The sequence below is a fragment of the Vespa mandarinia genome, chromosome 7, assembly GCF_050613455.1.
Source record: "Vespa mandarinia isolate Hongniang chromosome 7, ASM5061345v1, whole genome shotgun sequence".
Taxonomy (NCBI): Eukaryota; Metazoa; Arthropoda; class Insecta; order Hymenoptera; family Vespidae; genus Vespa; species Vespa mandarinia.
This window is the reverse complement of record NC_140816.1, coordinates 5,239,588-5,264,575: the sequence shown is the minus strand read 5'-3', so window position 1 is coordinate 5,264,575 and position 24,988 is coordinate 5,239,588. Positions and strand designations below refer to the sequence as shown.

The window sequence follows — 24,988 nt, the reverse complement described above, 5'->3', positions numbered from 1 at the left end:
TTAATACTTGCAAAGTTTAATTGTAAATTTTTAAATGCAAGTATTACCGAACGAATGGCTGCATATTTTTTTACATTTCCAATATCTTTTTAATCTAATTCCAACTGAACATTAATATTTTTCGACTTTATATCGCTAATAATACTTCAAAAGAAGGAATATTGCAGATTTCTATTGTACAATAATTTCTCAGAGAAACGAAAAGGAAATTTTTCTATCTCTCTTTTATGTCCACTGTCATTTCTATTTTTTCTTATTTATTATAATTAATTATCCTTTATAAGTCTCGGGTGGGACCCACTGGTGGGGCCTATGGGCGAGGGCTTCTGAGCGGGCTGCTGTCTCAGCATCATATAGAACTGTTTCTCCTGCCTTCTCTTTTTGAGGTTGTCTTTTCTATTTCATATTTTGCATTCTTATTTACTATTATTAATTATGATTTATTAGTCTCGGGTGGGACCCATGGGATGGGGACATGGGTGTGGGCCTCTGTGCGGGTTGCTGTCTTAGCATCGTGTAGAACTGCTTCTATTTTCTTATCTTTCTGCAGCTTTCTTTTCTATCTAATATTTTTCTTATTTAATTATGTATCTAATTATGTTATTAATATGTTATTTCTTTTCATTATGTCTTTTCAGATTATTATTATGTTATTTCTTTTTAATTATGTTTTTATGTTTTTAATTATGTTTTTAATATATTCTTATTAATAATGATTTACAGGTTTTAGATGAAGCGGATTGTTGTTTCAGCAGCATGCAGAGCTACTTCTATTTTCTTATCTTTCAGCAGCTCTATTTTATTACTCATATTTTTCTTCTTTAATTATGTTTTTAAATATGTTATTTCTTTTTATTATGTCTTTTCAGATTTTTATTATGTCATTTCCTTTTAATTATATCTTTTTAATATTTATTTATGTTATTTTTTTTAATTATGCTTTTATGTTTTTAGGTTTGTTATTAATATATTCTAATTAATTTTAATTTTTAAGCATTAGGTAGAACCTATGAGATGAAGCGGACTGTTGTTTTAGCAGCGTGCAGAGCTACTTCTATTTTCTTATCTTTCTTTTATTCATTTTCTTTTTTTCTTTTTCAGGAAAGATCATCAAGGTATAGGTTCACGTCTGGTCGAATTCGTCATCGCCTGGCTAGACCCATCATCGATTTTTATGTGCGGTTACGGGAAGGATAGGAAGAACACTCGCGCGAGTGTCGGCGTGCACAAGCGTGGGTGTTCTCGGGCGCGATTAAACTTCGTTTGATTGTTCGTATCGAAAACGCGAATTTAGAGTAGAGTCACCGTTTTTCCAACAATCACGTGAATGAACGCGGACGCGATTTAAAAGTCCTACCGGGGACTTCGTTTATATTTGCTCGAATATTCGATTAGATTACCTCGCGAACGCGTTTTTTTAGAGTAGAGTCACCGTTTTCCGAACACTTGCGTGGGTGTCCGGGCGCGATTAAAAGTCCTACCATGGACTTCGTTTTAGTGTTGAAATTCGGGGTGCGCGAACGGTTTACCTTGTAGTGCTGTACATAGCTGGCTGATGTTATGACAATCCTCATGTTTGGTAGCGGGGCGGAAATCCCGACAAATATCATGGAAAGTCTAAATACCGGTTAGCATATGTCACTTTGGATTTCAACTTAGAGTCACCGTTATTCTAACACTCACGTGAGTGTTCGCGTGCGCGATTAAAAGTCCTACCGTGGACTTCGTTTTGTTTGCTCGAATATTCGATTAGTTTATTTAGAGTAGAGTCACCGTTTTCGAACACTTGCGTGGGTGTCCGGGCGCGATTAAAAGTCCTATCATGGACTTCGTTTTAGTGTTGAAATTCGGCGTCCGCTTCGGATTTCAACTTAGAATCACCGTTATTCTAACACTCACGTAAGTGTTCGCATGCGCGATTGAAAGTCCTACCGAGGACTTCGTTTTATTTCTTCGAAATATCGATTAGATTACTTCGCGAATTTGTATAGAACAGTAGAAGCTACGTAATAATAAAACACGTGAGTGTCGCGAACGCGATTAATGCGCTTTGATTGTTCGAAATTCGAATGCACGAATTCAGATGTGCTTAATAATCCGTTATGCCTGAGGCGGAGGGTATCGAACGGTTAAGCTTTCTGTAAGTGGAGTCCCTGTAGCTAAGGCTAGATACTTCCTGTTAGCTTTGTCCCATGCCCAAGATATTCGAAGCGGAAGGCATAAGGGATCGGTATCGCGGAACGTGGATTTTAGAGTAGAGTCACCGTTAGCTCGTGGGTCTCCACATGCAGCAACTTCCACGTAGTGAGACCTGGGTCGGTATTACTTGCATACACTAATTATAAATTCTTTAATGCAAGTATTATCGAGCGAATGGCTGCATATTTTTTTACTTTTCCAATATCTTTTAAGACTAATTCATACTACTAATTTTTCAAACTAATTCTAACTAACTAATCATTAACATATTTAAAACTAATTCTAACTAACTAATCATTAACATATTTAAAACTAATTCTAACTAACTAAACATTAACGTATTTAAAACTAATTCTAACTAACTAAACATTAACATATATCCATTCTATATCGTTAATAATACTTCAAAAGAAGAAATTTAACTGAAATATATTGTACAATAATTTCTTAGACAAACGAAAAGAAACGTTTCTTTCACACATTTATATCCTCTGTCATTTCTTTTTATTTTTATTTCCTGTCACTAATTATCTTTTATATTTGTCGGGTGAGACACATGGGATGGGTCCATGGGATGGACCCATGGGTGAGAGCCTCTTGGCGGGTTGCTGTCTTAGCATCACATGGATGATCGGGCGCGATTAAGGATCCTATCGTGTTCTTCGTTTTATTTGTCAAAATTTCGATTATATTACTTCGCAAATTTGGATTTAGAAATAGATGCAACGTTATTATAACATACACGTGAGTGTCGTGAACGCGATTAGTAGTCCTAATGAGTGTGCTTTGATTGGTCGAAATTCAAAAGCACGAATTCGGATGTGCTTAATAATCCGTTATATCTAATGCAGAAAGGGCGGTAGGTGGAGCTATCTGTAAGAGAGGTCTAATACAATCTCCTGTTAATCAAGAAGTCTGCCGCACCGAAGCGGAAAGGTATTGCGGATCGGTATCGCGGAACTTGTTAAGTAGATTCACCGTTAGCCCGTTGGTCTCCACATGCAGCAACTTCCACGTAGTGAGACCTGGGTCGGTAATACTTGCAAAGTCTAATTGTAAATCTTTTATCGCAAGTACTACCAAGCGAATGACTGCATATTTCAATGTATTGGATCGTGTGGAAAATTCGTACCGATTTTCGGTAAGTGGCATATAATGTTCTATAAGCATTTAATGCTTTTCATTTCCCGGAAAGGTAAAAGTGCCACACAAGCGGCAAATAAGATATGTGCTGTTTATGACGAAGATGCTGTTGCTGAAAGAATTATGCGGAAGTAGTTTGGTAGGCTTAAAGCTGGTAATTTCAACCTAGAAGATCAAGAATGCCCGGATAAGCCCTCCACGACAGATGAAGATCAAATTAAAACACTGGTCGAGAATAACCCATGCTATATGACACGTAGATTAGCAGAAATATTAAAAATATTAAAATCCACCATCTATAAGCACTCTGTGAAACTTGGCTACATAAACCGTTTAGATGCATGGAATCCCCACAATTTTTCGAAGAAAAATCTAATTGATTGCATTTCCATTTGTGTTTCGCTTCATAAACGCAATGAGAAGACACCATTTTTAAAGCAAGTAGTGACGGGGGATGAAAAATAGACCATTTATAATAATGTTGAGTAGAAAAGCGAACTTCGAAAAAACGGAATGAACCAAGAAAGTCATAATCTGTATAAAGAGATTAGAAAGGAATCCTGCATTATAAGTTTTTACCAAACAATGAGACGATAAATTCAGAAAAATATTGCTCCCAATCAGACAAAGACAGCAATTGAACAAAAATGTCCAGAAATAGTAAATCGGAAAGGCATCCTTTTATCAGAATAATGCGCGGCTTCATGTGTATTTGACAACTTGATAAAAATTGTTGAAGCTCGGTTGAGATGTTCTACTTTATCTACTATATTCACCAAATCTCGCGCCTTCAGATTTCCATATATTTTGATCATTACAAAATTCCCGTAATGGAAAAAACATCAACTCTTTAGTCGAGATAAAAAATCATATAGAAAAGTTTTTCGCCGAAAAACCTGAAAGAGTCTGGAAGAATGGAATTTTCAAGTTGCCTAAAAGGTGGGGAAAGTTTATGGGAAAGAATGGCACCTATATAATTTAATAAATATATCAAAATTTAAATATGCTGCATTTCAATTTTCCTTTAAAATCGACACGAACTTTCCGGGTAACCCAATATTTTGATTAAATACTTTACTCTAATTTTGATTAAATACTTTACATTGCCAGTAATACTTATACAGACAAATAGATGAGGTATTCAAAGATAATTTTTTTTAATTCACAAATTTATATATTACTTGTCATATGTGTAATTTATATTTATTATTTTTTGTTTTTATTGTAAAAAATACATACCGTCATCGTATTTAGTACGGATCACTGTGAGACGCTACCATCAAAAAAAGATAATACATATTAGAGACTGAAAAGAATAATTTCACAGTTTACTAAATTACTTACTCTAACTTACATGAAACTAATAATTATTTATATGTTAAATAAAAATTACCAACACAAGCTTATACACTGATACAACAGCATGGTGGTGACAGTGTTCTCCACTTGATTCGTAGTTCATATTTTGCCCATATTTATCGCTTTAGTCGTACATACTTCGAACAAAAGGTAATGTCTTAATCATGGCGAGTACAAAAGAAATAACAGTGCACAAATGTAATTCTTTATAAGTGTTTTTCTATAATTCAAAGAATTATACAAGTTCAATAGAATATTAAATTGATCATCCTGTTATCCATTATAATCAATACTAATCATGGAAAAACAAAAAAGTCGCCAGGTAACCTTACTTTTTGTACATACTTTCCATCTATTTATTTTAAAGACATTATAACTTGCTGAGCTTGTGTGGTTCCTTATATATAGTATACAGTTTACTTCTAGTATTTGATTAAAATGAGTTTTTTCAAAAATTATATAACTATATATTAAAAATTTTGCATAGTTACATAAATGTAAATTACTTTGGTTAGAAACCATTGATAACTCTATTATGGTAAATGATCATTGTATATTTAGAAGAAAAAGAAAGACAAAATGATACCGCCCAGTCTAGAACAACAAATTCCGGATGCTCCAACTTTAGAAGAATTTGAGTGTCTTTTTGGAGAATCTCCCACTAATTATCCTAAGGGTGAATGTGTTGAAAATATGGAAAGTGAGTTACACTCTGCTGCTATTGATACAGAAATTTATGAAAAGGAAGCTGCTGAGAAAGCTGCTGAAAAAGCTGCTTATGAGATGGAATGTAATTTGTCTATTGAAACTACCGAGGTATATATTTTTACCCTTCTTAGTTAATATGAAGTTTATATATTTAAAAATAAGACAGTTGATATTTTACTAATAGATATGTTCAGAACCATGTATTTCCCATGACGAAGTTGATGGTAAACATCTTGCAACCCCAATGCAGCATAAAGATCCTTTAGAAGGAAAAGTAGAAGAAGTCAGAATAGTAGTTTCAGAAATTCGTTTGATAGATGTTCTTCCAACAGCTCCTGCTGCTGAAAATCAAGAAGTAACACCAACATCAGAAGAAACAACATCTTTATTTAATACTAATTCAGATAAAGTTTTAATCAAAGAAGAGCAGATAAAAAATGAATTAGAAGTATCCACAGATAAAACAAATGCAGTACATGCTATCACTAATGATATTAAACCATTTACAGAAAGTCAGTTAGCATCTCTTTACAATAATCAAGAATTATCATTAGTTGATGCCTTTATTACAGAATTTACAGAGATTCAATTGAGAAGTCATGCAATTAAGCAACAACATAAACTCTATGAACTCCTTATGAACTATCTTCGTGTTAGAAATCATTTGATAGTCAATTCGCATGAATTAGAAAGATTAAAAGAAAATTGTAGAGAAACACAAAAACAATTATGGTGTCTAGATAAAGCTTCTATAACAGAAACTGGAGAGTGTCAAGATGGAAACCCTGTTAGTGCAATTCACGAATATTCTATTGCTCATTTCAATCAACAAGCACTACTTAGCTTGTCACGAAATTTATCAGCAATCAAAGATATATTATACAATATCCAAGCATTATACTGTTATGAAGCAGAAGTATTAAGATTGCAAATTGATCATTATATCCAAAGAGTTTGTATTTTTTGTAAAGAATTTACAAACCTACCACCAGATGCACCGGTAAATTTAATGCCAGTACAAACACCATCACAAACAATACCACAGTTGGTTGAACTTAGAATGTGTATTACAATATTATTTACCTTCCAAAGAAAAGTTTTAAAAGATGGAAAGTTTGTTACCGATGTCAGAGATTGGCTTTCAAAATTAATAGCAGTTCTTTTAAGGGTAGCAACTTGGCAAGATCATTTATTTTTATTAAATCATGTATTAAGATGTCCTGGAGGTGTTATGAATTGGGCACGTAGTTATATTCAGATTCCATTGCCACCAACAAATGTAATCGAAGTATCTACATCTCCATTAAATGATCCATATCTTGATCATATGATAGCTACATTAGCTGTTATTTTACTTCCAATTAAAGATCGTGACAAGTTTCTAGAACAGGTGTGTATGATAATGATATCGTGGTAAATTTTAATTTAATACTTAAAAGAATATTATTTATAATTAGGTACAAATATCACTGCAAGATACAGCAAGTAGCCCAGGTGATACAATCTGGGTTATGTTAGATGAAGAAGGTGAAGAAGATGAAGATATTGCTAACTTTGGTGCAAATTTATTCGAAAGTGATCTTATTTCTCTTTTGCATCAAATTCCGTTCAATAAATTATTTGAACAGATCCTTTTTATACAATATCAAGATGATAAATATTATCAAAATAAGAATTTAATTACTGATCACCATATGATACGAGTATTTGCTTTTTCTACTATTATTGTTAAGCTTCTAAATAAAGGTTTGAAAACATATGATTCTCCACGATATAGACAATTAGCTAAAAGACTAAGTGCATTAATTAGAGACATAGTTCAATATGTTACCGATCAGTGGGAAGTATTTGATAAGAGTCAAGTAAGGAAATATTGTTACACTTCATTTATACACAGTGATAATATATTTATTTTTTATGTTATAATGTTTCTACATTTTCTTTTTTATTAAATAGGTGACAGACGCATCAATGTTATTAAAGTTACAAACTGAATATGATAGCTTTTTGTTAAAAGCAACTCTCTCTATATTTTCCTCTCGACGATTAGGAGCATGGCAATATCTAGCATCTATTCCATATCATATTGTATCATTAACTACATTATGGCAAATATTTTATACTTTACATACTGACTCTACATCAGCAGATCTATGTATGTCTACTGTGACTATAACAGGTTAATATTTTTTATTTTTTTATTAAGAAAACAATAATTAAATATATTTAAATATTTCATACACTTATTTTATAGAATGGGAAACAGAATTAAATTATTCTAATCTTCGAAAACAATTTGAAGAAAAATTAAGCAATATGCCAGGAGATGAATCATATTTTTTATTGACAACATTTGCAAACATGGCTATGGCAAGATCTTTTACAGATTATGATTTTGTAAGAGCTGCTACAATTGATTTATTTCAAGTAAGTAATTGTTAAGATTGTCTATGTATGTTCTTTTCTTTGCTAACAATATATCGTATTACAGATAGGATTTCTTAGTGAAAAAACACAAGAATCTTGTTCAAAAGATGCCAGATCACTACTATCTAATTTAACAAATAAGCATCCTACACTTCTCTCAAACATAATACTAAAATTGCGGGATAATTTCGGTTCAGTTGGAAAGGTATATATTTAATTAAAGTATAGCAAATGTATATCTCTTTAATTAAACATTGTTTTTCTTGAAATAATTTTAGTTAAGCCTATATTTGTTCACTGAATTAAAAATGGATAAATGGATCCCACAAGAACAAGATTTTCAAGTTCTTTCATTTTGGTTACATCAACATTCATTAGCATCAACTGAAAGTCACTTAGCTCGTTTAGTTCTTACTCATCTCAATTGGGGACTTGAAGGGTTAGTAATATTAATACATATATATATATATATATATATATATATATGTATATATATATATATGTATATATATATATATGTATATATATATATATATATATTTTACTTTTGTAATTAGTTACTGAACAATGTGAATATTTTTGTAGAAATAATTTATATCTTCCTATTGGAATACATCATCGCGTGGCACTTTTAATTGTCGAGCTTGTTATGAAATATGTGCCAGATTCTCCTACACAGACTGCTTCTTTACTAGCAGAAGGAGTTAAACAGGTATAATTTTCAACAAGAATTTAATTTTTACTATTTATTGAAAGAATATAATTCACTGTAATTATTAAAATATTTTTTGTTAATTAAAAGGTATCATCCATTGTCAGACCTCAAAATAGTGAACAAGCATTCAGTTTATGGGCATGGGAAATGCTATCACGTTTGAGATTACATCAACTTGATCAATCTGATGCACATTCTCAACATGCAATATCAAACCCTACGGTAGCATTTTCTTATTTACCAGATATGGATTCTGACCCATCTTTGGAAATTTTGAATACAGGAGTAAGAGAAAAGCAACCAATTGCATGTTATGTGTCAGTAATTATGACATTGTGGGGCCATTCTATACCCTTAATTTGTTCTAAAGGGTTCAATCAATTACAAACATTACAGTGCTATTATAAATATGAACAAGTGTTGATAGCTTTGCACCACATTGTGCCATTATTTGTTGATTGCCCTGATTCATTATTCAAAAATGATAAATTTATAAGTCTTGTTATTACATTAGTTACGGCTGATAGAACATATATGAAAATGGCCAAGAATCTCATTGCACCTGAATTTCCTGGACCATTACTGAAACAATTTTCCAGTATGATAGATTCCCATTTATACAAGTATAAAAGGTATGAAAAATGATTTTTTTTTTTTTTACACCTTTTGTTTTAGTTTTATTAATATATTACATAAATCTTTTCCTTTTATAGATATTGCTTACATAGTCCTGCGAAGTTAATGTATTTGTGGTTAAATGTACTTATACTTGTACCAGATTGGAACAAAGACCAAAATGTTTTACATTTAATGGATACAATAATTCGGGCAGTATTTTTTCATTTAGATACGAGATCAATCATGGAAAGCATGTTTCAAAGTTTATATTCAGTAAGAAAATTATTATTCATATTACATATAGTAATTATACCGAGATTCCAATATTGTATTAGATTTTTAGGAAATCGTTAGTTTTATTATATTATTTTTTTTTTCTTTTTATTATTATTATTATTATTTTCTGTATTTTTTTATTTTATTGAATATTATTCTGTTTTTTAACAATTCAAAATAATATTGATATCTTGGTATAGAGTAGTAAACAATAATATTTTTGTAATCATAATTAGAAAAATCATTGCTATTAGCTTGCATTAAAAGGAAACAATGAGGTATGATTTATTTTTGTTTTCATCTATAATAGGACTTATGCCAAGATTTACATCAAATTTATTAATGTACTGTGTGTGTGTGTATGTATATGTGTACGCGCGCACACATATACATACACACACAAGAAATTATTTCAGTTTATTAAATTTAATATATAATATGTTTTATATTAAATAACAATGTGCAATATTTAATATTCAAAATTTGAGCAAATTATTTTCTGATCTTTTCTTTTTTTTTTCTTTTTTCTTCTTTTCTTTTCTTTTCTTTTTTTTATTTTTTAGAATATAGCAACAAATCGAAATCCAGGATCATTGGGCTCTTTTTTAAGTTGGGCAACTGGTTCTACTAATTCCTTAAGCCTTTTGGGTGGTTCGACACAATCAATATGGGTTGCATATCAAGTTTTATTAACTGAACAGTATGAAAGAGAAATAAAAACAGGATTATGGCGTGAAATTCTAAAAGAATTATCATTACAAGCTAAAATATCATTAGACACTGCACTGAAGGTATTATTATTATTAAATAGTATTGATTATATCAGATAATATCCAATTTGCAATTAATATATGTATACACATACACACGTATACGCATATATATACATATGAATGTAAATATTTTTATAAAAAAAATTTTAGCGAGCCTGTGCTACAGTAAAGATGCAAGCTTTTAATGTTAATGGATTAGCTATATATCGTTGGTCACAACAAGCACTTAATACTCCAATTGAACATCCTATTCTTTCTCTTCTGTGGCAAAACTTCTTCACTCTATTTTTAGCAAGAGTTCCTTCAACTCCAGGGTATATATTATTACATCACAGCTATCACTTTTCAGAATAAATATTTAAAGATATACTTTTTTTTTATAGAGGTACTGATCAAGGTGGTGTGGGTGAAAAATTTTTTGAAGGAATGATTAATTTAAATTATTTAAAGAAACTTAAAAAACGATTACATGAAATAACTGAATATTTTCAACTGAAAGGAGAAAAAGGTATTGATAATGGAAAACCAATTACAGATCAAAGAAGAATATTTTATTTTAACTCTGCTAAGTAAGTACTCAATAATAAAAAGTTATAATTTTAATATCATAATTTTCCTTTTTCTATTTATATCTTGTTTATTTTTTCATTTCAGATTTTATAAGACTTTAAATTTATGGTTAGAAGAACCAAGATTACAAGAATCAGGTCTTTACATTCCAGCTTTACCACCGCAATACATGTCGCAAAAACTAATAGTACTCATGCAGGGTGATCAAGTAATTTTAATTAAATACTTTATTTCTGTTGAAAATACATCTTTTATCAGTTACATTTCAACAATGTTAACATTATTACAGAATCCATGGTTTGAGTATGTTGATTATTGGTCAGCTCAACAAAGTCAATTAGAAGCTGTACAGGAGTGGGAACAGATTTGTTTCCGGGACTTGGATAATCAGTATCAGAAATCAACTTTTGTACCACCTATTTTATTAGAAATCGCCGATCCATTGGAAAGAATTTTTAAAAGATTGGATACATATGAACATCCAGTTTCACCGCCATTATTAAGTTCAAACAATAACCTTTTCACTTCTGTATCCAGAGAAAATTTATATGCTCCAGAAACAGTTGTAACATTAATTAAACCACATCTTAAAATAATTTTAGATTATGCACAAACTTATAATTTGTTGGTTTCTGAGCATACAGCTATTGATTGTAGTTTTTTGGAATTAATACCTACACTTTATCGAGAAATTGAAAATTATGTAACATTACATGCCCTATGTGATCCTGCACCAGTACATCAAAAACGTGCTAGGTCAGGTGTACCACCGATTGTTCACTGTGCTGGTGCCGCAGTGATTAGAATTAAGGTAAAAATTGCGAAATATTACAAATTATAAAACTATAATTTTTCATTATTGGATAATATTTAAATATGTAGGTTTCTGAGGCTCATGTTAGTGATGGTGTTGATCATATGATATCACAAAACAGAGCAGAATATGAAAATTTATTAGTAAAAGCAAGTCAACCACCACCTAGTAAAATTACTCAGGGTTGTGTTTTTATGGATCATTTAATTACGTGAGTATATTTTTAACAAACTACGCAAGATATATATTGTATATTTGTATATAAACTTATTTTAATAATATTGATTTTACAGTATGCTTGAACACGAATTAGGTGTGAGTCGAATTAACGAAAATACTGCAGTATTACAAAAAGTTCAAAAAAGTGGAGTGCAGTTATTTTATCATTTGGTGGAATTTTATACAGAAGAAGCAGCATTGTGTCCACCAACTAAGCAACTTATTACAACCTGTTTAGAAAAACTTGGTCAGGTACAAATCATAACAAATATAAAATAAAATTGTTTTAGTTATTGGTCTAATGATAAATATTTTTTAGTTATTTATTAGTGGAGAAGAAAGTCAAGGGCCACAATTGCTAAAAACAATTATGCAAAGACCAAATCTTGGTGGATTGCTTGGTCCCCATTTTACTCCTGTTGCTGGTGGTGCATCAACATTTTTACAAATGTATCAAACAGTTGTTGAATTGTCTACTGGGATGAATGTTGATTTATGTTTTGTATTACTTTCTAAGGTATATAAGATCGATAAAAAATATGATTATATTTATATACATTATTGTATATAATTCTTGTATTTTTGCTTTTGCTATAGTTTGACGTTGCGAGTTGGCTAAATTACAGAAGACCAAGATTAAGCGAACGATCAACCTTTATAGATTTAATTTCTAGAGCTCTATCTAACATTGGACTTAATCCGGAAGAAGAAAAACTTATATTACATGAGGTAATTCTCTCTAGATATAAAAAAAATATTATGAAATTACATAGAATATATTTCATGCTACAACATAAGTATATTTATTTTTTACGTTAGTTATTTCGCAATCATTTGCGACTTATTCTTCTACATGAATTTCCTGAACACTATGGTGAAGTTCTTAGTACCATATTAAAGGGCAGTGAAAGTCAAACTTTATCCTTAGATGTTTGGCGTGATTTATTAGGTACTCTAAGTGGAAAATCGAAAAGTGCAGTTGTAATACATTTGTCAAAAATTAGGGATGAAATACGTCATTATGCAACAGAGCAGAGACTTCTTTCTCGACAGGAGGTAAATAATTTTTTTTTTTTTATATCTATACAAATTATTAAAAAAGAAGAATTGATGCTTTTTTTCATTTTAGATGCATGACACTGCAGTCTTACTTAGTAGACATTTTATGAAAGAACGTTTGCAATATGGTCTTTATGGATTATATCCAAAATATAGAGTCTATAATGATCCATTAACAGTATTTTTGGGTATGGTAGGACATGCTCTTGTTGTATTAACACTTCAATCTGATAGAGGTTCTTTGGCAGATCAATGTAAGAATTGAATAAAAATTGCAAGTTTTATTTATTTTAAAATTAAATTGAATTAATTATTTTCTTTCCAGTATGTGAAAAAATATGGCCTGCTTTAAGTGAAATGTATGCACCTTGGATTACGCCTTATTGGACTAGAAACTTAAGAGAACCAACTGCAGCATGGATCCAACAACTTACAGATGATAGATCGGTTCTACTGCCATGGATTATTACAGATGGACCATATGCAAATAGAATTGTATCAATGTTTGTGGAATGTATTAGATTTATTATTGACACAATGCCAGCATCTAATAAGATACTATCTTTTGTCTGGCATTTCTATGTTACTAATTTTGCTCATCCTTCAATCAAAGATCACATATTGAATGTGATACATGGTAACTTTTTATCGCTCCCATGGGATCGATTCTGTCCTAGTATTGGTGATGTTGAACTCATGATTAAAGTAGTCGATCAGTATTTACCAGATAGTCATCTATTTCTTGGTAGTGTATTTACATGTATCAATTGGTCATCATGGATAAATGAGTCATTAACAACTTTCCCTTTGGCAATCGTTGCTAGAATGCACATGTGTTTATTAAATTTAATTGTAAAATTATCAAATGAACCAAATGTAAGACAGGTAATTATCTATCAAATGAATTTTATAAATATAAACATACAGAATATAAAAGAATTTTATATGTAATATCATTTCTGATAAATTTCATATTTATTGTAGAATGAAAGAGCAATACAGCTCATTACACAAGCAGTAACATTTTCATGGCATTTAGTTGATGCAGCTGCTTATGATCAAGTAATTAATTGGCATGTAATGAGTTGCGATCCTAGAGTTATTCTTTCTCTAGACTGTGAGCAAATTCATCCTATAGATATAGCTTTAAATAAGTAAGTATTATATTTTAATATAAATATGTTAAAGTTTAAGGAAATAATTTATATTGATAATATTTTATTTATTTTCTAATCAAATTATATGACAGTTTATTAAAGGTAGTTGCAGCTTATGATCCCAGTATAGCATATTATCACCCAACTACATTAAAAAAAAGACAGATATACGTACGCTCTTCAGTGAAATTATTAATCAATTGCACAACTAGATATAAATCACTTTTATCTACAAATTCTAAAGCTTTTACAAGTACGTTATCTCGTATGTTAGATGAAATGGAAGCTGTTATTGATAGTAAGTTTAAATAACAATGTAATTTTCTTTTTTCTTACACATTTATAATTTATCTTACAAAGGAATATTTAAATATAAACGTCTATTCATTAGCTGTTTCAGAAGCACAACAAATTCCAGAAGCAGGTTTATTAGTAACTGAATTTCTTCATTCTATAAACCAAAGTGGACCATTAGTTGATTATCTTCGAACTAGTTGGACAACTTGGTTATTGCAAAGATCTGCCAGTAGTCCTGTACTTATGGGTGTACTTAAGGTTATAGGTATAGTGATAGCCAGTTCGTCTACATTAGGAGAACTTATGGAAGCTGCTTTGGAAGCTTATTTTAAATACACTGGTAAGTAAATAATAATTAAAATAAATATTTCATGAATATATATGTTTTAACATAAAGAAAAACGAATGTTATATTTTTCAGTGATTTCTGAAGATGATAGGCCAACATGGGCTGCAGTTTTAACAATTTTACAACCTGTGGTACCGCGACAACCTCCTTTGGAATCAATATTAGTTTCAGAAGGAAGACTTTTAGCTCTCTATTCTGTGTTGTTAAAAAAGCTTCCTTCATGTAGAGATATTAGAGAAGAAGGTATGCTTCTTATCAATTTAGTGGACTGGATTACTGCTATCAAGACTACGTAAGTTAAAAATTTAAATTATATATATATATATTTTTTTTTTAATTTAAATTATATATATATATATATATATATATATATATATATATATATATAAAATTCAATATGATTATTTTTCAGGGATATAATGGAAGAAAAATTACCATTATTATGGGCAAAAGCATGTGAATTAGCATACAGGCAATGTCAATATAGTGAAAATACTGTAATAGCTGCTAGAGCTCTAAAAGGGCTAGCACGTGCATTGCTTGCAATGGCTGATGATGCTGGACAAGGATGGGGTATTTTAGGAGCTATTGGGCTCAGAAAAGGTTCTCAGCTTTCTATTAGGTACATTCATTTCATAAATTTTATTAATAATTTATATTTCGTTGAATGGAGATTAATATTTACAGACGTTTTTTATAAAAAAAATATTTAATTCGTTAATATATTAATTTACAATTTTTGTTGTACAGGTGTAAGTTTTTAAGTCGTGCGATTGGCGTATATTGTTTAGCACAACTTCCAGAATCGAAATCTGAACATCAAATAGTAAGATTTACTTCTCATTCCCCTGGCGTGGCACCATCAAGATCACCTGATCTAGATACTGCAGAAATTCGACCTAGTGTAGAAGCCATAAAAGCTATGCAAAGTCTAGAAGGTCTTTTAGTTAACAAGCAATATATAGAACTTAAAAATGACGTAGAACGATCGATCAGATTAATTAGAGATTCTGCTAATTCACTACATAATGCTGTAGTTGTAATAGGTGCATTGACAGGAGAGTTGTATCATCAAAGGTATCTTCATGTTTTAACAGAATAATACAATATATTTGTTCTTGCACAATTTACTAATTCTTGCTTAAAATTCTAAATGTTTTTTCTTATATTGATATTTTGCACATACATACATGACATAATGAGGCTTGAATAATCTAGTCAAGTATTTTACCAATTGAACATATCTTGTGTTACTATTAGTAATTAATTAAAAATATTAATTTAAAATATTAATTTAAAATATTAATTTAAAATATTTGTTATATTTAAAAATTTACAACAAATTTTGAACAATATTGTTGTTATTGTGCAGGGCTGCATCTATTGTATAAGATTTGTTAATATATCAACGTTTATGATTAACATACATTATAATGTATGATCTTGAAATATTTGTTATTTCAATATTCATTTCTATTAGATCATCATGACTAATATAGTAATGCATATTTAATAAGTGATTAAATTTGTTTATGATATATCATGATTGATAAGATATTTACTTTTAAATGCAAATTTCTTGTAAATTTCATAAAAAATGTAATTTATTAAATATTGTAAATATATTGTGTTTTTAAGATAAAAAGAAATTTAAATACAATTTTTTATTTATACTTGATCAATTAGGCATTATATGAGAACAATTTTTGATGTATTTTTTTGTAAATTATATACAATTTTTTATATTTCGAAGTAACTCTGACGCTTCATTAGTTGGATATTGAACTAAAGAACATTGAAACATTTCTTGAAATACATTTTGAAATGTAGGTAATACATCTTCGATTGTTATATTTATATTAAGTTCTTTACTAATGCTAGTAACTCCTTTACCTTCGATGCCACACGGTACAATATGATCAAACCATGTTAAATCAGTATTACAATTCAAAGCTAAACCATGTGTAGTAATGTAGCGACTACCATGAATACCAATCGCACAAATTTTCTTATCATTAACCCAAACTCCTGTATCTGGAGAAGTTGTTCCTAATATATCAAATTCAGCACACAGGCGTATAATCATTTGTTCTATCTGACAAACATACCACTTAATGCTAGGTTTAAATTGTTTTAAATTTAAAATAGGATATGCTACTAATTGTCCTGGTCCATGAAACGTTATAAGACCACCTCTATCTGTTTTAAAAAATTCTGCACCAAGATTTCTTAACTTCTTTTCATCTTCTTCTGTATAGTTTTTATTCCGAATTCCTATAGTGTATACTGGATCATGTTCAACAAGTAATAATGTATTACACGTTTCATTATTTAGTTGCTTAAAATGTAAATCGGAAAGTATTTTTTGAAGTTTTACACTAGGACCATATCTCAATTTTCCTATTCGTAATACTTTAACAATATTAGTTTGCATTATGTGATTCTATTCAATTGGACTTAATTTATATTCTAAATTTTATCCATACATATCCTTCAATAAGGTTTTATTTTTTTCATTGCTTAACTTGCCAACATTTCTTTTTCATAAAACTTCTCTTGAATTGTTAAATAAGTAAGTAATGATACCTGTAAATAGTAATGAGTTACATCTTTAAAGGTTGCACAAATAAAAATTTTTATATATAAGAAAAAGTATAAAAATTGAAATAATAAAAATAATAGTTTTATACACACATAAGCATCTGTTGCTGCATATATTTTTTGTGCTTTGCTCAAAGGTTGAATATGCCATTTACTTCTTCTTACTTCAGGATTTTTACAAATTTTCTTTTTCAGCTAAAAAAATTTATTATCCATAAATAATAATAATAATAATAATAATAATAAAAATAATAATAATAATAATAATAATAATAATAGTAATAATAATAATAATAAATATATATGCTCTTGTAAAACTAACCAAATAAGCAGTTAATTTCTCTAAACTCCAACGACAAGAACGATTTAGAACCCTATTTGCATATGTACCACAATCAATACAATTTTCCTCAACAACTTTTCCTGCTGGGAAATGTGTAAAATCTCTACCAAGTTTCCAAACATCGCTGTAACAAATTTATATCATATATTAAAAGATATTTAATATAATTAATAATTATCTGAGAGATCTTAACTTACTTCTTAACATTAACACCTACAAGCTTTACTTTTGGATGGCTCAAGAGTATAACAAAAGCTGCTGGTAATTTATCTAAATAATATATATGCAAGAGATGACAAACAGATTTATTAAGACAAATTTGTGCTAATGCAGTTTTTCCACTTCCTGTTTGAAAACTAAATGGCCATTCTAAATCAAAACCTATTGGTACAATATCATCTTTATGGTTTTCAACCTGCTGTCTAACAGAATGTTTAGTTCTTTAATTTATAACACAAATATAATCAATAATTATTAAAAGAAAATATATAAAAGCTTAGCTCTTACATAATATCGTCACAAATCTTGGCACAATCATAAAAATTATTAGCATAATTAATTTTTCCTTTAAACACAATTGATGATAAAGACTGAATATCAGGTTCTTTTTCTATAGTCAATTCTTTTTCTATATTTTCCTAACAAAATACGTTTAAAATAATATTTTAAGAACATTATTTATAAATTATTAAAATACAAACAATCATATACCTCGTGACTAGCGGGAAGAAATCTTGGTGATCTTCTTAAAATCTTTTCTTCAGTCAAAACTTCATTCTATAAAAAAATACAATATGTTATGTGATATTCTATTTTTCATCTAGCTGTAAGATATATAGTAGCAAAACAATATATTTTCGTACTGTACAACTAGTATTCATATTGTAGAAAGTATAAATACAATTTCATTAAAATTAAATTTACTTTTAATATAATTAAGATTAATATAGTTAAGCAAAAAAAAATAATATCTTATTAATATAAAATATTTTTATCTCCAATATATAACCACCAAAAATTTATAATAATATTAGTTTACATTGCTTCATACATTGAATAAAAGTATAAATTATGTTTCTATTTAATAATTTTAATTGGTTGATTAAAGACAAAGTTGATTTCCAATTGAGATTTCTATTGGACCAAGATTATAGTAATGAACCAATAGAATTCATACGTGTATAAATCATATAAGTGTTGTGTTAAGTGCTTTCAAGCAGAGAATAGCGTACTACAAATTGTTTACATGTAGTAGAAACATTAAATAAATATAATAACAAAAGTAAGAAACAAAACTAATAATATTTGTAATATAATTTAATTATATACAGCTATTAGATCTTTTTAATGATTTTATCAGTTACCTCATACTGTTATCTTATTTTGCATTTCATTAATTTTGTTCTTTCTTAACCTAAAATTAAATATGATATATTTTTATTATCCTTTCTTCATATTTGTTTTCCAAATATATTGTTAGCAAATGGAATTAATTTATATTTTATTTATTTGACTATTGTAGTAATATGTTAAAAGGATTAAAATCGAAAAATAATTATATTGTATCTTTATATTCATTATTATACATAAACTTTTGTAAAGTAAAATTAATCTAAAGTAAATAATATTTTTCGTTTTTATTATACTTATTAATAACCTAACTTTTATAAATAATAAAGTTAGAATATATTATTATTTAGATGGAATCTGATTATGATGAAGACCGTAGTGGTTGGGGCGATGAAATGGGGCGAAACACTGATGAATGTGGAGGAGAAGATACATTTGATAATCCACAAGAAGTTTTAAATGAATGTTTAGATAAATTTAAAACAGCTGATTACATAATGGAACCTGGGATTTTTACACAATTAAAAAGGTACTTGTAATGATCTGTAATAATAATATTAATTTTGAATGAATCTAAATTAAGTAGAAAATTCTCATATTATCATTTTATAGGTATTTTCAAGCAGGTGGCAATCCAGAACAAGTTATAGAATTATTATCCAAAAATTATACTGCTTGTGCACAAATGGCAAATCTCCTTGCTGAATGGCTTATTCTTGCAGGAGTAAAAGTTACAGATGTACAGGCAATGGTAGAAAATAATTTAAAAGACATGATCTTGAAAACATTTGATCCAAAAAAAGCTGATAAAATTTTCACTGAAGAGGGAGAAGTAAGTTAATTTAATTTTATGTTTAAAAAAAAAATAGAAAAAATGTAAATTACTATTTTCTTTGGGCATAGACACCTGCTTGGTTAACTGAGATGATTCAACATCCCACTTGGAGATCGCTTATTTACAGACTTGCTGAGGAATATCCTGATTGTTTAATGCTAAATTTTACCATAAAGGTAAACGAAAATTATAAGATACCAATTTGTAATTGTATTATTCAAACATTATACACTTATATTTTCATGTATATTTTGTTATATAGCTCATATCTGATGCTGGTTTTCAAGGAGAAATTACAAGTATCTCTACAGCTGCACAGCAAATAGAAGTATTTTCTCGTGTTTTAAAAACAGCAATTGCTGGGTTTTTACAAAACACAGAGAACTGGCAGTCTAGTATTCAGGAATGTGCTGTTAGTAAATGCAAATATCATATTTTAACTTATAAAATTTATTAAAGACAACATATAAAACATTTTCTATTTTTACAGAAAATGGTATGCCATGGTCAACATACTTACGTTTACAGTCAAGTATTATTACAAATTCTTGCGCAAGAATCCAGAGGTGGATTTATGATGAAAAGACTTTCTCAAGAAATCACAAAATGTGCCCAACAGAAGTAAAAATATTATAATTTTGAATTAATTTTAATTCAAGTTTTTGTAACATATAAATAATAATTAATTAATATTTCTAGCCGGCATGATGTTACTCCTATCACAATGGCTCTCAATGGAGCAGCAAGTAGCCCTGCAGCATGTCAAGCATTGGCATCTATGTTATCACGAAATACTTTGAATCCTGCAGATATTACTGTATTATTTCGTAATTATTCTGCAGCAGAGCCTCCATCAATTGAATTACTTCGTAATCCTCAATTTTTGGGTAATTTTATATATTAAATCTTTTACATAGTTTTTATGAAATAAGATATATATTCTTATTTTATATCTTATAGAATTATTAGTGGATGCACTATTTAAACCTGGAGTAAAAGTAAATCCTGAACATAAATCAAAATACATATATTTATTAGCTTATGCTGCAAGCGTATGTGAAATTTCAGCTAAAAAGGGTAATACCCGTAAAGTCAATAAAGATGAACTAAAGACCACTATTCAAGCAATTGAAAAAGTACATAATATATGTAACATTAATAAAGGTTCTACTGAACTTATAGCAGAACTACAAACTCTTTATCAATGCATACGGTATATTATATATTGAAAATTTTACGCATATTAGCAGGCAAGAATATCAGCAGATATTAATTATATCCATATTATTTTATAGCTTTCCTGTTGTAAGTGTTGGAGTGATTAGATGGGTCGAATGTACTGTTACAGAACCATCATATTTTAAACTATGTACCGAACACTGTCCTGTTCATCTTGCCTTGCTTGATGAAGTTGTTGTTTGTCATTCTTTATTACATCCAAAAGTATTGCAACTTCTTGTACAATTATTTGAAAGCAAGCAAGATGAACTTGAAATACTGGTACAGGTAAGAATTTTTAAATAATATATTTCAAAATAAATAATGTCTTTTATATCTACTACAAATATTTCTTTTAGTTGGAAATGAAAAAAATGTTAATAGACAGGATGGTTAATTTACTGAGCCGTGATTGTGTAGTTCCAGTAGTGTGTTATATAAAGCAATGTTGGCAGCGTGGTGACACAGATGTTTCCTTGATCCGATATTTTGTTACCGAAGTATTTATTTTCTATTAATTATATACTTCAGAACAAGATTACAAATTTTCTTTGTTATGTTATTATTCTAGGTATTGGAAGCAATTGCACCTCCTTATACAGCTGAGTTCGTGCAACTATTTTTGCCAATGGTAGAGGACGAAGAAATTACAGGTACTATGCGTGGAGATAATGACAATGATCTTGTTTCTGAATTCATAGGTAAAATTCTTATTTTTAACATAAAAAAAGAAAATAAAAAATTTACTGTATAATATATCTTTATTTTCTTTTCAGTACACTGCAAAGCACATTGCCCTGTTGTAAGATGACGCTTAAAAAATTAACAGCATAAATTAAGATATAGATAGCCATGACAAAGTGGAAGATGATTTTATTTCATACATGAACTAGGATCATCATACATAAATTATTTCTATAAATGTAAATATTGGATGAATTTTCCTACCCAGCTGTGATACAGAGATTTACTGTTTTTCTGTAACAAAAATTTATTTGTTATTGATATAAAATCCTCAAAAATTGTTAGTAAATAAGAAACTTCAAAAAGGTTACATTGAAGTATGACACATTTGATTGTTATGCACAGCACATTCATATAAAAAAATATATATATATTATATATAATAAAGAAATACTATCATATATACAATGTTAAAATTACACACAATCATACTGCATTATTTGTTATTTTCAAACTTCAAATGCTTTTATAAATTCAAATCATCAACTCAAAAACTCATAGACTTACTGATCTTCAAATTTAATATTTCTCAGCTGTAACAAAGTTGTTTTGTATCGAATAATAAATTATTATAAAATTCATAGAAAATAGAGATTCAAATATAAAATAATTAAATCAATAATCATATTTATTATTGAAAAATAAACTAGATCTGATTGAAATTATATATGATTTAAAAAATATACATACTGATTGGTTTTCCATCCTTCCATTGAGTAAATTTTACACTAGATTCATCACGTTTTTGAGCCTCTGTTCTTACATCGCTTTTCAGAGCTTGCCTAACAAGTCTGGCAGCAATTTGAGAATAATTTATATAACTGAAAAAATTAATAATTTATTTTCAATATATAAGTATGATTTCTGCTCAATAGGTTATATAATATTACATCAAGAATTTTACAACATATAATTGCAGTATATGCAATTTTTATAACATATTTGTAGTATAAAATTTTACAGAAAAATACAAGAAAAATCTTACTTCAATCCTGCTTGTCTCCACGCCGACATTTCTGCAATTTTATTATTGAACCAATAAAATGGACTAAGAACCAACTTATGTCTAGAGCAAAGACATAAAGTGAATCTCAATATGAAGCATTGCAATCGAAAGAGAATTTCATACATGCGTAATACCATGAAACTGAAAAGAAGCGCAAAATTTAAATTTTACTTTATTAAACTATTTTTATTTTTAATAATTTAATAAAAATTACAAATAATAATAGAGAAAAATAATTTAAAAAGTTGAATTATTTAATTTAAAAATTAAGAAAGTATGCTATTTGAGATACATAATTTATTTTATATTATTATAATTCCAACATATGATTTATTTATTAATTAAAAATATTATCGGATTATTGCAATCTGTACTGAAAGAAATCAACATTTGTTGTATAATAATAATATAGCGAAACATATTTCGGGTAATAGAAAGCCTTTCTATATAATATATAATCAATGACGCCACGTAAATGAATACTCGCTGGTGATTGTTGGTGATCTATTTTGTCGAAGGTGACGTCTGTTTCGCGTGTTACAATTTGTGTGGTATAAGATATTGCGTATTATTTAAATTATTCTAAATTATATGCAAGCTATTTTCATATTAATTGTAACATGTTAAAACAACGAAATGTTATTTTTCTCCTTGTTTGCGTTTTATTTAAATATGGAACTGGATTATACTTTCATATCGGTGAAACCGAACGAAAATGTTTCATTGAAGAAATTCCTGATGAAACGAAAGTATTAGGTAAACTATTATTGTAATATATTTATTTATATTTCTGAATAATTGATATCTTATCAATTAACAGTTCATTATAAGGTGGAATTATATGATCCAAGAAGCGATGGATTTATGCAAAGTAGTCCTGGAATTGGTATGCATGTTGAAATCAGAGATCCCGATGATAAACCTATTCTTTCAAGAGTATACAGTTCTGAAGGAAGAATTGCCTTTACCTCGCATACACCTGGAGAACATGTTATCTGTTTGTATTCAAACAGTACTGCATGGTTCGGTGGCTCACAACTGGTAAATTGTATTAAATGTGTATTGATATTTATATAACTTATGTATCATAATTAATATTATTTTACAGAGAGTACACTTAGATATTCAAGTAGGAGAGCAAGCTATTGATTATGCTAACGTAGCACAGAAAGAAAAATTATCCGAATTACAATTAAGAATTCGCCAACTTATAGATCAGGTTGAACAAATAACCAAAGAGCAAAATTATCAACGAGTAAGAAAGTTATGAAACAAAATATAATTAATGTTAATAATTAAATATTACTTCTTAAATTCTTCTTTTTAATAATTTTTTTAGTATCGAGAAGAACGTTTCAGACAAACATCAGAAAGTACTCATCGTCGTGTATTGTGGTGGTCTATTTTCCAAACAATTATTTTATTAATTATGGGCGCATGGCAAATAAGACATCTTAAATACTTTTTTGAAGCAAAAAAATTAGTCTAATAATAATGTTTGAAAATAGTTATTGTCTGATACACATCATTTTTAACAATATCAGTATGTCATTGTAATATATTGTATCACATAATATACTTTCATTGCATATTTTTCTCAAATCATCTTTAAGTACTTGTATTAATTAAAAATTCTTATAAAAAATTAACATTTGTTGTACAACTATTTTAAATAATTAGATTAATTTTTTGCAAGGTCCATATGTTTTTAATAATGTAAATATAGAATTAGAAGTACTTATCTATTACCAATATGATTTTATTTTACATTATAGAAATGTTCAATTTTAATAACCTTAGAATAGTTACATCTGCAAATAAACATATAAATACGTATTTCTGAATAAATGAATTCAAAATGTATTACTATGTTGAAGAAATATTGTATCAATGAAAAAAAAACTATTAGGACATATTTATATACTGTAATTTTGCAATAAAGATACTTCGCATCAATGAAAAGATTATTGATTTAAGTAAATAATTCAAGAAAATTTATATATTATTGTCATTGATTAACTAAATTTGTATAATTATAACATGTACGATTAAATTTGATTAATCTAAACACAAATCATGATATATTAAATTTGCTTTATTATATATATTTAATAAAACCTCTTTTGTTATCAATTAATAATTTGAGAGTTCATCATTCTCTTAGAATACAAAAATTACGAAGTAATATATCGTCACAATTATTTGACG

At 28.6% G+C, this 24,988-nt stretch overlaps 7 protein-coding genes and 1 long non-coding RNA gene across 10 annotated transcripts in view; 4 read left to right on the top strand and 4 right to left on the bottom strand.

Moving 5' to 3' along the window:
• The window catches only part of LOC118440685 (homeobox protein rough), a 40,979-nt gene extending 36,207 nt beyond the window's left edge, over positions 1 to 4,772 (bottom strand). The window contains exons 1-2 of the mRNA XM_085658162.1: positions 4,697 to 4,772; positions 4,582 to 4,615 (exon numbers count right to left, since the gene is read on the bottom strand). The gene's annotated coding sequence lies outside the window, so the exon portion shown is untranslated. The remainder of the gene's footprint in view (positions 1 to 4,581; positions 4,616 to 4,696) is intronic.
• LOC146872895 (uncharacterized) lies at positions 3,135 to 4,344 on the top strand. Its single transcript, XR_014982325.1, has 2 exons — positions 3,135 to 3,340; positions 3,446 to 4,344. It is a non-coding gene; the product is annotated as an uncharacterized LOC146872895 (long non-coding RNA).
• Positions 4,773 to 4,826: 54 nt separating the features above from the next.
• On the top strand, positions 4,827 to 16,152 carry Epg5 (ectopic P-granules autophagy protein 5). The gene is made up of 29 exons (XM_035863139.2): positions 4,827 to 5,023; positions 5,263 to 5,517; positions 5,594 to 6,799; positions 6,867 to 7,271; positions 7,366 to 7,588; positions 7,664 to 7,836; positions 7,901 to 8,041; positions 8,115 to 8,275; positions 8,422 to 8,548; positions 8,639 to 9,183; positions 9,265 to 9,442; positions 10,009 to 10,236; positions 10,369 to 10,532; positions 10,602 to 10,787; positions 10,873 to 10,996; positions 11,078 to 11,599; positions 11,671 to 11,813; positions 11,896 to 12,073; positions 12,141 to 12,338; positions 12,419 to 12,550; positions 12,641 to 12,877; positions 12,951 to 13,134; positions 13,206 to 13,765; positions 13,865 to 14,034; positions 14,130 to 14,335; positions 14,429 to 14,674; positions 14,756 to 14,975; positions 15,096 to 15,305; positions 15,434 to 16,152. The coding sequence occupies exons 1-29, from the start codon at positions 5,000 to 5,002 to the stop codon at positions 15,783 to 15,785; spliced, it is 7,698 nt and encodes a 2,565-aa protein (XP_035719032.1). The 5' UTR covers positions 4,827 to 4,999; the 3' UTR covers positions 15,786 to 16,152.
• Positions 16,153 to 16,278: 126 nt separating this feature from the next.
• Positions 16,279 to 17,117, bottom strand: Lipt2 (Lipoyl(octanoyl) transferase 2). Its single transcript, XM_035863141.2, has one exon. The coding sequence runs from the start codon at positions 17,115 to 17,117 to the stop codon at positions 16,410 to 16,412; it is 708 nt and encodes a 235-aa protein (XP_035719034.1). The 3' UTR covers positions 16,279 to 16,409.
• Positions 17,118 to 17,124: 7 nt separating this feature from the next.
• Positions 17,125 to 18,659, bottom strand: WRNexo (WRN RecQ like helicase). The gene is made up of 7 exons (XM_035863140.2): positions 18,491 to 18,659; positions 18,339 to 18,404; positions 18,135 to 18,265; positions 17,825 to 18,049; positions 17,607 to 17,751; positions 17,378 to 17,479; positions 17,125 to 17,269 (listed from the first exon to the last, which is right to left on the bottom strand). Exons 1-7 carry the CDS (start codon positions 18,506 to 18,508, stop codon positions 17,204 to 17,206), a joined length of 753 nt encoding a protein of 250 aa, XP_035719033.1. The 5' UTR covers positions 18,509 to 18,659; the 3' UTR covers positions 17,125 to 17,203.
• Positions 18,660 to 18,812: 153 nt separating this feature from the next.
• On the top strand, positions 18,813 to 21,945 carry TH1 (negative elongation factor complex member TH1). Of its 2 annotated transcripts, none has more exons than XM_035863469.2 (12): positions 18,813 to 18,909; positions 19,328 to 19,506; positions 19,590 to 19,809; positions 19,881 to 19,988; positions 20,075 to 20,224; positions 20,303 to 20,433; positions 20,512 to 20,699; positions 20,773 to 21,025; positions 21,108 to 21,318; positions 21,390 to 21,530; positions 21,602 to 21,731; positions 21,807 to 21,945. In XM_035863469.2, the coding sequence occupies exons 2-12, from the start codon at positions 19,328 to 19,330 to the stop codon at positions 21,839 to 21,841; spliced, it is 1,746 nt and encodes a 581-aa protein (XP_035719362.1). In that variant the 5' UTR covers positions 18,813 to 18,909; the 3' UTR covers positions 21,842 to 21,945. The 2 variants fall into 2 exon arrangements, with proteins under 2 accessions (XP_035719362.1, XP_035719364.1); XM_035863471.2 differs by lacking the exon at positions 18,813 to 18,909 and adding an exon at positions 19,081 to 19,244.
• LOC118440446 (protein stunted) lies at positions 21,884 to 22,892 on the bottom strand. Of its 2 annotated transcripts, none has more exons than XM_035863474.2 (3): positions 22,760 to 22,892; positions 22,465 to 22,595; positions 21,884 to 22,008 (listed from the first exon to the last, which is right to left on the bottom strand). In XM_035863474.2, exons 1-3 carry the CDS (start codon positions 22,786 to 22,788, stop codon positions 21,998 to 22,000), a joined length of 171 nt encoding a protein of 56 aa, XP_035719367.2. In that variant the 5' UTR covers positions 22,789 to 22,892; the 3' UTR covers positions 21,884 to 21,997. The 2 variants fall into 2 exon arrangements, with proteins under 2 accessions (XP_035719367.2, XP_085514287.1); XM_085658161.1 differs by lacking the exon at positions 21,884 to 22,008 and adding an exon at positions 22,282 to 22,307.
• A 365-nt stretch (positions 22,893 to 23,257) lies between these two features.
• Positions 23,258 to 24,429, top strand: eca (transmembrane p24 trafficking protein eclair). The gene is made up of 4 exons (XM_035863607.2): positions 23,258 to 23,536; positions 23,601 to 23,821; positions 23,889 to 24,035; positions 24,120 to 24,429. The coding sequence occupies exons 1-4, from the start codon at positions 23,401 to 23,403 to the stop codon at positions 24,267 to 24,269; spliced, it is 654 nt and encodes a 217-aa protein (XP_035719500.1). The 5' UTR covers positions 23,258 to 23,400; the 3' UTR covers positions 24,270 to 24,429.
• The last annotated feature ends 559 nt before the right edge of the window (positions 24,430 to 24,988 follow it).

Coding starts and splice junctions, on each gene's coding strand:
- Epg5 (XM_035863139.2), top strand. CDS start 5,000: ATGGAAAAACAAAAAAGTCGCCAG. Junction 10,533..10,601: donor AGAGTTCCTTCAACTCCAGG/GTATATATTATT, acceptor TTTTTTTTATAG/AGGTACTGATCAAGGTGGTG. Junction 11,814..11,895: donor TTTATGGATCATTTAATTAC/GTGAGTATATTT, acceptor TTGATTTTACAG/TATGCTTGAACACGAATTAG.
- Lipt2 (XM_035863141.2), bottom strand. CDS start 17,117: ATGCAAACTAATATTGTTAAAGTATTACGAATAGGAAAATTGAGATAT.
- WRNexo (XM_035863140.2), bottom strand. Junction 18,050..18,134: donor AAGATTTGTGACGATATTAT/GTAAGAGCTAAG, acceptor ACATTCTGTTAG/ACAGCAGGTTGAAAACCATA. Junction 17,480..17,606: donor AGAAATTAACTGCTTATTTG/GTTAGTTTTACA, acceptor AAATTTTTTTAG/CTGAAAAAGAAAATTTGTAA.
- TH1 (XM_035863469.2), top strand. CDS start 19,328: ATGGAATCTGATTATGATGAAGACCGTAGTGGTTGGGGCGATGAAATG. Junction 20,225..20,302: donor CTAGTATTCAGGAATGTGCT/GTTAGTAAATGC, acceptor CTATTTTTACAG/AAAATGGTATGCCATGGTCA. Junction 21,531..21,601: donor TCCGATATTTTGTTACCGAA/GTATTTATTTTC, acceptor TTATTATTCTAG/GTATTGGAAGCAATTGCACC.
- LOC118440446 (XM_085658161.1), bottom strand. CDS start 22,788: ATGTCGGCGTGGAGACAAGCAGGATTGAA. Junction 22,596..22,759: donor TGGAGACAAGCAGGATTGAA/GTAAGATTTTTC, acceptor TAATTTTTTCAG/TTATATAAATTATTCTCAAA.
- eca (XM_035863607.2), top strand. CDS start 23,401: ATGTTAAAACAACGAAATGTTATTTTTCTCCTTGTTTGCGTTTTATTT. Junction 23,537..23,600: donor TGATGAAACGAAAGTATTAG/GTAAACTATTAT, acceptor ATCAATTAACAG/TTCATTATAAGGTGGAATTA. Junction 23,822..23,888: donor GGTTCGGTGGCTCACAACTG/GTAAATTGTATT, acceptor ATTATTTTACAG/AGAGTACACTTAGATATTCA.